This window comes from Lissotriton helveticus, chromosome 11 (assembly GCF_964261635.1).
Source record: "Lissotriton helveticus chromosome 11, aLisHel1.1, whole genome shotgun sequence".
NCBI lineage: Eukaryota > Metazoa > Chordata > Amphibia > Caudata > Salamandridae > Lissotriton > Lissotriton helveticus.
The window spans coordinates 268031807-268043876 of NC_136072.1; the positions used below are offsets into that span (position 1 = coordinate 268031807).

At 44.3% G+C, this 12070-nt stretch overlaps 1 protein-coding gene across 1 annotated transcript in view; it reads right to left on the reverse strand.

The window, feature by feature from the left end:
- Positions 1–12070, reverse strand: part of DNER (delta/notch like EGF repeat containing) — a 1147135-nt gene that overhangs the window by 167516 nt on the left and 967549 nt on the right. Inside the window, exon 9 of the mRNA XM_078668148.1 lies at positions 8748–8870. Coding sequence (XP_078524274.1) covers positions 8748–8870 — 123 coding nt within the window. The remainder of the gene's footprint in view (positions 1–8747; positions 8871–12070) is intronic.

The window sequence follows — 12070 nt, forward strand, 5'->3', positions numbered from 1 at the left end:
TCTATGTTGGTCTTGGGGTATTTTAGAGGAACAACACTGTAAGAATATGCAAAACCAACACCAGTATATATATATATCCTTTCTGCCTTTAAGTTTTTGCATGCCGCATGGCTTATAAGATCTCAAATTGAACCTGGGTATTCGGTCCATTACTTAATATTTTTAAATTTTGTATACAATCATGTATCACAATTCTTCCTTTTTAAGTCGTTTGTATGATATTTATTGATTTTATAAGGGTTGTATTTTTATGGATTTTATTCTCTGATTAATATTAAAGATTATTTGATTGATTGCTTGATAGGAAGTCAATTGAGAAGCTCTCTAGAGCTTTTTGTTATAAGGCCAGGAGCTTAGGAGCAAGTATGTCATGGAACTATTTATACTAGTCAGCCTTCAGGAGGTCTATTCATGGTACTTTGAAAGGGATGAAATAGAAATCTTAATCGCTGTTCTTAATATTGGCTTAACCATAGGTTGCCTATGTGCTTGGTCCACATAGGTTAAAGTGGTCTCATCTAGATAGCTGTCCATATCAACATCTAATATCCTGAATTTGGTAGTGCACACAGATGAGAAGTAGTTGACCAAGATCTCTAAAATGTGATCGATATCCGTTATTAATTTATAAGCACTATCTTCGACTACTAGGATTGTATTTGAAGTATTGTGCATCTTAATGACCCTTGAAAAGGGCACTACCCCTCCGCATGTTGTCATGTCCTAGCATATTTTAATAAATATAAAATAAATATAAAACCTCTTCATCAGAAAGTTCTCAGTATATGGTAAGATCGAAATAAATCTAAGCCTGCGTCTTCACATTAGTAGTAAAGCATGTGACACAGTGGCCAAGGACTGCACTGTTCCCAGATTTATATCACATATAGATTCACATATCTCATTAAGTAAAGTCACCGTTAGTAGAGCTTCTGCTAGAGGCGCTTTAGTGGAATGAATCAGATCATGAATCTCAGGGAATGGTCTACTAGGGTCCTGGGAAGATACTGAGTTATTTCAGCTGATGAGACCGGTGCTCCCATGAGCAGCCAGTGATCAATTGTGAAGGTGGAGTCATGTACAACTGAATGTGGATGTAGAAGCCGGCGGCCAGTCCGTTCAGTATAGGTCCTTTAGTACGATAAACAAGTTTCGTCTTCAAGTAGGAGTTTTAAGATAAGCTTCACCTGGATCAGACATCCAGCTCATCTCAGATTTTCCCTACTCTGCCAACATCCACAGGCAGGCAATCCCAAAGTAACAGAACATTCCTGCTTAAGCTACGCTTACACTGGCTAGGAATGCAGTAGGCTTCTCACATTGCCACAGGATCCACAGGGTTACATCAATCATCCCTAAACGACATCACTACAAATAATCAAGAACCACACCTGACAGAATCCTGATATGCACACCCTCATGGATCATTTGAGACTTCCAACTATTTTACACACACTTTTTTAAGGCCAGTGGAAAAATAATATGCATTTTTTTTATGCAACATCTCATTCCTTATACATGCACAGTACAGGCTTTTACAAGCTCACCTCGGATAGTTTTTGCTTGTTTAAAATGTTGGGTGTGACTCCCAAGTGCTCACAGGTGTAAATGAATTAGAATGCGTAAAATGGTTTCAAACTCCAGCATAAAGTGTTGTCAATTTCTTCTTTGCACAGCTGATCTAACTTCTATGCATAAACCAGAAGCATTTCAGTTCACAAAAATGACTAATAAAAGGGACTTGAATTTAAAGAGAGATAGAGGATTTGAGAGTGGAATGGGTATTCGAGCTGCCACCCACAAGTAAGGGTACATTTACAAACGCAAACAAAAACACAATGTTTAGCTGAACAGGAATACTGCTTTAGCTTGCTAAATTGGCATGATACCAAACCAAATCTGGGATGCTGTCCAGCAGGCAATTCCCAATAGTGCTCTCCAAGTCGAAATGAGGAACATTGTGCATTTAAAATAGGGCCAAATCAAAGTCCAATTGATATGCTTTTGGCAGACTGAATTCTTAAAAATCAAAGTCCAATTGGTATGCTTTTGGCAGTCTGACTTCTTAGGAGATACACGCCAGGAATTACAGTCTTCAGCTCTTTAGATTAACGTGGCTGTGCATTGTTGAGGATTGTACTTTGTAATTTATTTTTTTCTTGACATTTTTGTATCTCTTTTACACTTTACATTTTGCATTGTCTTTTTTGTGTCTTTATTTACATTGTTTTAAAGGAAAATTCAATTCTTTAAAAAAAAAAATGTAAAACCGCCATGAACGATTTTCAAATGTGAGGCTGCCCGAATTAAAGAGGGGAGAACAGGCAATCGTGAACGATAAATAAGCATTGCCTCTCTGTATCTATGAAAGTCGGATTTCTCAAGGGACACCGAGAAGGTTAGTAACTCAACGCCGATATCAGTTCCCAATCCAAAGGATATTTTGCACTCCTAAATGCAATTTAGGGGCACAAAAAAGTGTCCATATATGAAATGCCATCTGGTAGAAGTTATATGTTTCCAAAGTGTAATTACTAAGGTGGAAGAACCAACAGAGGGGCAAATTGTATTATGAAGTTTAAGGGTAAGGGCTGGAGTGGTTTAAGGGGCGTTTCTCATTAGGTTTCCCTTCAAATGTGGGTGAATCCCTCGAAATTGAGGTTATTAACATACCGCCTCTTAGTAGTTTCTTGACGTGTAAATGCATGCGGGAGTCCAGTCAACAGCAAGAATAAATGTAAACTAAAAAGTGTGTTTCCAGGCCAGGAATGGGGAGGGTTGACCCCTATTTTAAATAGTGGTAAAGCGGAAGGGATTTCTCCATGGAGAAAAATATTACATGTTTTAGTGCATGTATGTCTCATTTTCTCATAAAACTGTTTTACCTGGTAGACAATTCACATGCATAAATATGATCAGTTGGGTTACTCTGGATCATGTTTGGCTGATATAGATGTTTTAGAGAGGTCCTGGGATTTTTGTGTAGGTGTGAAAAGTTGTAAACTTGCTCCAAACATAGGAGAATGATACAGGACCAAATCTCAGACTTTTCTTTGGTAGGCACTGAGATGCAAGCTGAAGGTAGTGTGCATGTCCACTTATTTGTTTCCAACATTGCAGTCGTGTTCAGTCTTCATGGGACTCTGCACTACTATTCAATTCAAATGACTGCCTCATGTGTAGAACCTAATCTAAAATCAGGGGAGCAATTTCCGTGTGAAGTGTGTTAAGTTCATTTTTGTTCTCGCCTGGAAGGATGCACAATTTGAGTGCACTGCAGCATTTTACAATGTCCCTTTCATTGTTATAAATAAATTCAGGCTTGGTTTAAGCATGCACAGATTCGTTTAAAAATTTAAAAAATATTTTTAAAATTTGAGAGAACTTCCGCAGTATATTTATAGGTTGAATACTGCCATCAAAATGGAGTCATTGGCATGAAAAGTTGGAATAAATGGAAGGCAGTGTGTTGGGTGTCATGTAGTCGAATGGAGTAAGCGCACATCATTCATGTGTGAATGCGCACAGTCCGAAGATAAAAGTGGAGCCCTAGTCATGTTTGGGTTGTTCATGCATAAACTTCCAGTGTGTATTGCCTGGGTGTTTCTTCGCTTCCCTAATACTACACTAAAGACTTAAGGAACATGATCCAGACCCATCCTCTTCACCTGCGCCTGTCAGTAACCACAATTCAGTACTGATGTTTTCTGTAACACTGGTCTATCGACTTTTTCAAGGCCAGACTGGCCAGCCGGGAAAGCGGGCAATTCCCCGGGAGGCTGGAGCTACAGGAGGCCGGTATTGACCCTTGGGAGGCCGGTTTCAGCCTCTAGGAATTATCGTGCTCATTACCGATCGCGGCTGCAACTTGAAAGAGTTGCTCTTGTTCTAGCACCCATTAGCACGTCTGCCCATGCGGGCTGAAATGTGAATTTTTGCCAGGGCTGTTTTAAGTTTCCAGTCCAGCCGTGGAGTCTTTATAGGACTTTGCAATCTAAATAGAAAGTGAGGTAAGTAGAATCTCTTTCTGGTCATGGTCACAGTCTCCACAAATCAGGCATCATATCAAAGGAAATCTCTGACAAAGCTAGTAGATGTCTGTTGAAAGAAGGCAACTGCCTAGTCCCTTTAAGTGCATAACAGTGTTATCATAGTATGTTGCTCTGCACTCGTAGCTTCTTTAGACAGTAGAACTAAGACCTAACATTCACACCTTGATGACTGGACTAGGAAATATCCTCTGTCTGTGAGGTGCTGCAACCTTCAAATAATAAAATATCTTGATGTTTAACACAACCGTCTCCCTACTCAGTGTCCTACTCACATGCTTGTGCTTTGAAGTAACCACACAGTGACGTGCCGCTCTCTAGCAAACACCAACAAATAAACAAATGTAACAAGCATCAGCGGGGATAAAAGCTCTGCTGCCACTTCTCTTCCATGCAGGTCATTTTCCTCCTTGATCTAGGCAGTGCCTGCTTCCCTTTCTTCCAGGCAGATCCTGATCTTCTCCCGTATCAGCAGGCTATGTCAGCTTCTGTCCCAACAGTGAATCCACTTCCGTCCCATCAGTTCTGATACTCTTCCAGAATTTCTTATCAGATGCTGCCTCAACCACTCTATCTGTGAATGGCCTACCCAGCTTAGGACTCTCTCCCCTGAGAGCCTGCATGCTTTCTCTATGCCAACCTTTCTTTTGTAGACATTGCCCACTTGCTTATCATTGCCTAGACTGGTTGATCTTGCAAAGACTAATTCTTTGCAAGAACCATACTTAAAGTCGTCCTCTCCCGCGCAGCGGGACCGCGCAGTGGGACGCCGTCGCTTAGCCGGAGTCGTGCCAGAGTCCTGCCCGTCTGCGCTCGTCCGCGTTGAGGAAGCGTGGGGAAGCGGGCGCGGGGTCAGGACTGTGGCACTTACTATTTTTAATTTTCTTTGTTTTCTTACCACTATGCAGAGTACTTCGACGCTCAGGTACAATCGCGCCACTCTTCTTTCCATTAGAGCGAAGCTCGCGGGGTGTGGTCATGATCCTATGCACCCGCTAGCGGGCCCCTATGACTGTTCATGTGGGAGTTTTTCACTTGATACCCCCTCCGGGGTGCGCCTAGTGGTAGGGAATGCCCCTAGTACTCGTATTAATATCTCGGAGCGTGCACTTAGCATATGGAGTCTGAACGTGAGATCGTTGGTCAAGCACCATCAGTCCTTACGTGATATGATCGAAAAGGACTCTCCTGACCTCATCTTTATCACTGAGACCTGGCTTCAGGATGCCGACACGGCAATAATCAATCTAGCATTCCCTCCTAATTATACAGTATTCACCCTTAACCGCACTTCTAGAGGGGGTGGCATAGCTATGGCGATAAAATCCTGCTTTCCGGCTGAATGGAAAGCTCTTGACTTACCAGCGTGTGAGAGCGCTTCTTTTAAGGTAGCTTTCAGTCATCAGTTTACTCTTAGCGGTATGCTTATTTACCGCCCGCCAGGGAATGATACAGTCTTCAAGGCTGCTCTTGTCGACGTGGTTAGCTCTTTAGCTTCAAGATGTGCTAATTTTAACATCGTAGGCGACCTCAATATTCATCTTGATCTGAGGTCATTAGCACCTATTAATACCTTCCTAGCGGACCTTGAAGCCATGCAACTGAACCAACTTGTTACCTCTCCCACCCACATAGGAGGTCACATCCTTGACCCCTTTTTTACCACACTGGAGCGAGCTACGGCTTCCGACCCGATGGTGGTAGGCTGGACTGATCATCTTTTGGTTAAAGTTTCATGTTCTATAGCTGACCCTCAATTCAAACCTGTGGACAGACTGATCCTTAAAAGAAATTGGCATAAGCTCAAACTGGAGGAGTTCTTTAAGCTCTTGGAGGCGCAGCCCCTGGGCATTTTGCTGAATGTGGAACAAGGATATGAGCAATTTTGTAATTGGGTCTTAGCCGCCCTTGATTCTGTTATACCGTTGCGCTGGTCGAAATGTCACGCGAAAGTTCCCAGCCCTTGGTATAATAACACTCTTGCCGAGCTTAAGAGAACGTGCCGGCGAGCTGAGAGGGCGTGGAGGAAATCCTTTGATCCTACCTCGAAATCTTTGTATTTTGCCCAGCTTAAGATCTACCACAGGACAATCTGTCAAACTCGGGCCGCCTACTACGCCTCTGAGTTCCAGAATAACCCCAATCCATCTAAATTAATTTTTAAGGTTCTTAAAGACCTTTTGGGGAAACGGGCCACCTCGGTGGAAATCTGCACGGACTCTCACTGTGAAAGTTTGGCATCCTTTTTCGTGGAGAAAGTGCAGGCAATCTATCGAGGATTTACGTCATCTGTGCCTGATACTGAGCAAACTGGTGTGACGGCTACGATTTATGACACCCTGTCCTCCCTGCCAGTAATGTCTGATGAGGCTTTTGATACTCTGAGCCTCAAAATTAAATCCGGATCTCCATTAGATCCGTTGAAGCCAGAGCTATTTAAACTTCTTCCCCCCCGATGTCGTGAGCCTATATTAGATCTGATCAATTTATCGCTTACTTCGGGTGTGGTCCCCTCCTCCTGGAAGCAGGCAGTGGTTAGCCCAATTTTAAAGAAGCCTAATTTGGACCCCCTATTACCAGAAAACTATCGTCCCATCTCCCTTCTGCCTTGGCCCGCTAAGGTTACTGAGGCACATGTGAACTCCATTCTGTCTGCTCACTTTTCTCGTAATAACATTCTAGACGAGACTCAGAATGGTTTTCGGGCACAACACAGCACCGAAACCGCACTGCTCTTTATGATCGAGCACTTGCGAACGGTGCTAGATGCTGGCCAAACAGCGGCGCTCCTTTTGTTAGATCTGAGCGCCGCGTTTGATACGGTGTCTCATGATATCCTGATGCGGCGGTTGGAGGAAGTGGGAATTGAGGGGTCCGCTCTCCAATGGTTTCACTCTTTCCTTTCGGACCGGTTTTTTAAAGTGGCTATTCCACCTGGTCAGTCCTCGTTTCATCCGCTGGGGCTGGGGGTTCCGCAGGGCTCTGCGTTGAGCCCCACCCTGTTCAACCTATATGTGAAACCGCTGGCTGCAGTCGTCAGGCAATGTGGCCTTACCATGACATCGTATGCCGACGACACGCAGCTGGCGGTGACACTCAGCGGTGATCCTGAGGTGATCGCTCCCAGATTCCGTGCGGGACTTATAGCCGTGGCAAATTGGATGCAAGCAAATGTTTGCAGCTAAATGCCAAAAAAAACGAGGTCCTGATTTTAGGAAAACAGGCGGAGCTTTGGGGAGATCAGTGGTGGCCTCCAGAATTGGGGGTGACTCCCATTCCAGCTGCCGAAGTTAAGAACTTGGGGGTTTGGCTGGATCCTACACTCTCCTTCACCAGCCATACGAAGAAGGTTGCAGCTACCTGCTATGGTATTCTGCGAGGGCTGAGACCGGTCCTCAAATTCTTCGACCCCCCTACTCGGCAACTGGTGGTCCAAGCCTCCATTCTCTCGCGGCTGGACTACGGGAGTGCGCTGCTGCTTGGAGTGAATCAGGCAGAAGCCACTAGACTGCAAAGGGTGCAGAATGCCGCGGCACGTGCCATCGTTGGCCTCCCTAGACGGTGTTCTGTCTCTGCAGTTTTGACTTCTCTCCACTGGCTGCCGGTCAGACAGAGAATTAAATTTAAGGCTCTCTGCCTGACATTTAAAATCTTGAAGCTTTCTTCTCCTCCAGCCCTTGCTAAGCTTGTCTCCCCCTATGTCCCTACGCGGTCCCTCAGATCGGAATCTCTCCATCTGGCGGTTAATACACGGTTCAGACTTAGTAGGATGGGAGGTCGCTCTTTTAAAGTATTAGCGGCTGGATTGTGGAATTCCCTCCCCGCCCACATTCGAGCCCTGAACAGTCTCACTCCTTTCAGGCGCGCCATAAAATCTTTTTTGTTTCCAACTGTTGAATGATTTCTTCTTGTCTTTCCCAGCACCGATTTGTTATGTTGTGGTACCTGATCAGGCACCGGGACGCCCCTTGGCTGGGGCAGCTGTGCGCCTTATAAAAAATACTAACATAACATAACATAACATTCTGAGCATCAAGAATACACACTAACTCTCCAATGAACACATCTGACAGAAAGAAGAACAAACACCAAGCACAGCACAAATATGTCATATAGTTGGGTATCACCGTACCCACTACAACATGCATCTCTAATCGCACATCCCTTACACAACATCAAAGAGTACACTTCAGAAATAATTCATATCCAACGGACACATATTTAACATACAGTTGGGTATGGCAGCGCTCACAACAACACCCCCAACAACACCCCCAATCAAGGCAATCCAAGGCTAGCATGCATAGCATGCAAGAGAACTGCTTTAAACAGAAGTCCTGCTCAGCCCCAAACAGCCCAAATATGTCTTTATTTGGATGTCACAGCACCCAACTGACATTTTCATGCATATACGTCTTCTGGGAAATTGGTTATGTCCCTCTTACAAGACAACGCATAAGCAATGTGGTACAAACCTTCTGGTCTCACCCATCGAACACCAAGAATACTTACCAGCATACAATTCAAGCTCACATGATTGGTTGTGTCCCATTGAAAGCAGAATTATATGTTGGAAACCTCAGACCTTTGGAAAGTCACTTCCAGGCCACACAAATGGTAGCATATACATCATACAAATGCCAATGACATTCAATATTGTTAAACAATAACTAATTTGTGGTTCAACTCTCTTCTTACCTTCATACTCAGAAAGACATGTGCACTCATAGCCATTGGCAAGGTCTTTGCAGGTGGCCCCGTTCTGGCAGGGCGTAGAGAGACATTCATTATACTCTTCTTCGCAATACAGCCCATGATAACCTGGAAAAGAGGGATAATATTGAAAAACATTGTATTATGTTAATTGTTTCCCTTATCGGAAAGTTTCATACTTTTAGGAACACTTTAGACAATCTCGCCCTTGCCATTCGATGGTAGGCGATAGGAAACTTAACCAGCAGTCTCATGAATCTGTCTCTACGCTTAAGGGCATTGAGTATTATTTGGGCGGGTTGTAAAGCGTTACATGGTATCCCACCCCAATAGCAACCCCAGAATATTACGCTACCAGGCTTGGCAGTTCAGGCTGGACTGTAGGGTCGGACAGGCCGTTTTCCCGGTGGGTTGGAGGGTGGTGGCCGGTTTTGGACCGGTGGGTCTGTTTTTTGTACAGAGAGCCAGTTTTACAGCAGTGCTCCAATATCAGCCCCCTGTACAGAAAGCAGCAGCAGAGTTACCCACCAGCACCCGCCTCCCACCCCCAATGGCTGGTCTGACTCAATTGCCAGGGCTGGTTTGCATTCCCAATCCAGCACTGCTGGACTGTTCCCATGAGGAGCAGGGTCAAGACTGATTTGCATATGGCTGGGTCCAAACTGGGCTGGCATAGTGAGCAAAAGAACGAGGGAGTAAACCCAGATCTTTGTTACCCGGGGGTGAATGTTTACATTGTTCAGCATTCCATCCATCAAGGACCTAAACATCAACACAGTGAGTATGTAAGTATTGATAGGTTTACTGTACCTAACTCCACATTTACAGGCACCCCGATGAAATATATCTTCAATGTACCTAGATAAGGAGTTAAAAATAGTAAATCTATACTGACCTATATGCACTTCCCTTCTCAATATTTTGGTCCTCGAAATGTAGGCCACAATATTTTGGTAGCCCTATGTTTCTGCTGTCTCTACTTAAATATACAGCTGCATTGCTACAGTCACACGTCAAACTCCGAGCTCATAGGGTAGGCAAACACACAGAAGGGAAGCAATAATTGGACAATTGAGAAGATCATGATAGATAAAGAAATAAAGGAGGTAAATCAATTAGTCTCCACCTGGCCCAATGCAACTTTTTTTTTGTTTGTTTCATTTTCAAACCCTTTATTAAGGAAATTCAAAGCAAACACATTACAGTTTGTGTCAGATCAGATCAATTTACACGGGAAGTTCCAAGTCAAGCATCATAATTGAAAAGACACTCTCACCTGCCAAAAACAAATTCTGTGTGATGCTGTTATGAGAACAAAGTTACCCAGTTTGTCCCTCCCCCAAGAGGGGTTGCGGGCGCAGCTACAGCGATAATGGACAGCGCAGCAGACGGGGAGGCAAAAGGATAAAGGGAAGCAATTACTGACCAGCACTGGCGGCCGCCACTGGCGGGGTGCCGGCAGGGAGCGCGGAAGAGGCAGAACCACTTGAAGGACAGTAGCAGTCGGCAGTAGGAGTTACTGCAGGGCGGTGACGTGGGCAGGGGGAGGGGCAAGGTGGGGGGTAGTAATGTATGGATTACGGAGTTTTACAGGTAAGTAAACATTTAAATAAATAAAACGAATTCCGTTGCGCGAACTGCATCACATTTGGTGATGCAGTGCACGCAACGAAATTCGTTTTTTTTATTTAAATGTTTACTTACCTGTAAAACTCTGTAATCCATACATTACTACCCCCACCCTGCCCCTCCCCCTGCCCACGTCACCGCCCTGCAGCAACTCCTACTGCCGACCGCTACTGTTGAAGGAGCTCCAGAGTGGAGGTATGTCACCAAGAGTCCCCATATGTCAATAGGACGAGACCTCGCGGGTAGTAAATCCCAAAATTCCGACAGCAAAGTCTGGCACCTCGAGGTGTCTTCCAGCCAGTGATCAAATTTAGGCGCCAGTCTGCGACCCCAGCACATGGCCACCCTACGCCTGGCAAGGACTAGCAGCATCGCAATCAAGCGGCGAGAGGCATCTGAATGGCCCAACGCAACTTGCACAAGCGTTAGTGGATCACAAGGATCGCTCTGGTGCCGGTGCATTTGCAAGGACATGCAGTGCCTTACTGCAGCAAGAAAAGAATTTGCACCAAATAACCAGAACATAAACAATATTTTGCACAAGTTGTTTGGTTCAAACGTTGGTGCAAATAGTGGTGCAAAATTGCCCCGGTGTAATCTTCATAATCAAGAAACGCCCCTGCGAAGTTGCATTGGCGCAGGTGTAATCCATGCAGGCCCGCCCCTCATGTTTAACACCTGCACCCAGGTCTAATAGACCCATGTTGAACAGAGCCTTTTCAATGTCTAGAGCACATGTTCTGAGCAACATTCAGTCCCTTTTGAAGCTGTGCTGCCTTTCACTAACTCCACATTTCTGTTTACTCCTTGATAACCCCTTGTGGTTTTTGCAATCATATTTTCCTTTGCAGAAAATATTAACAGGGCTCTGCCAGATTTTAATCTAACATCAGAACAAAGTGTTACACACTGTGCCTGCCCACAGAGCAGCTTTATTTCTCGACTGGTTTCCTCCATTAAAATCAGACTGTGGTGTTCTGAGCTAAGCTACGCTTTTATTGTGCATTCAAATATGATTTCAAAAACGCAGTTGAGCGTCTGAAGTACCACATTTAATAATGGTTGTGGGAATAAAATGAGATATGGCATAATACCGATGCCTATCTAAGTATTACTTATCATATGTGTGCAAAAAAAAGCAATTTGCGATTGTTAAATTCTCTAATCGGACTGACGTGATTTGTGAAATTTTACGACTGTTAATTGCACCTACGACAGTAGAAAAATGGCCTATACGGTGGGCTTTCCTTTGTTTTGTTTTTGTGTCGCTAGTGGAGGGAAAACCATACGTTTGTGGGTATTTATTTATTTATTTTATTTATTTATTTATTTATTTTTAAAATTTCTAGAGCGCGCAAATACCTTCCGGTGTCTCGGCGCTTGGCATTTACAAATGGTTTGCGGGTTGGTCTAACCCTGGCATGAGTTGCAGGCCTAACCTTGGGAACACATGCAGGTTTACTCCTGTAAAGGGTGTGGGTAAGTGCCCACAATGGTGGAAAGGAGAAGCGAGGTGGAGCAGAGGTTTCTGAATACGGAAAAAACATAGAAGTTACATGTCCTAGCGCACCTTTCCAAAACAATTACTCATCCATGTTTTTCACCTGGTGGAAAGTCCGTGTGAGTAATTTCGTAAAGCTGGGGCACGTCTGGGATTCTAAAACAGTTGTATGATTTCA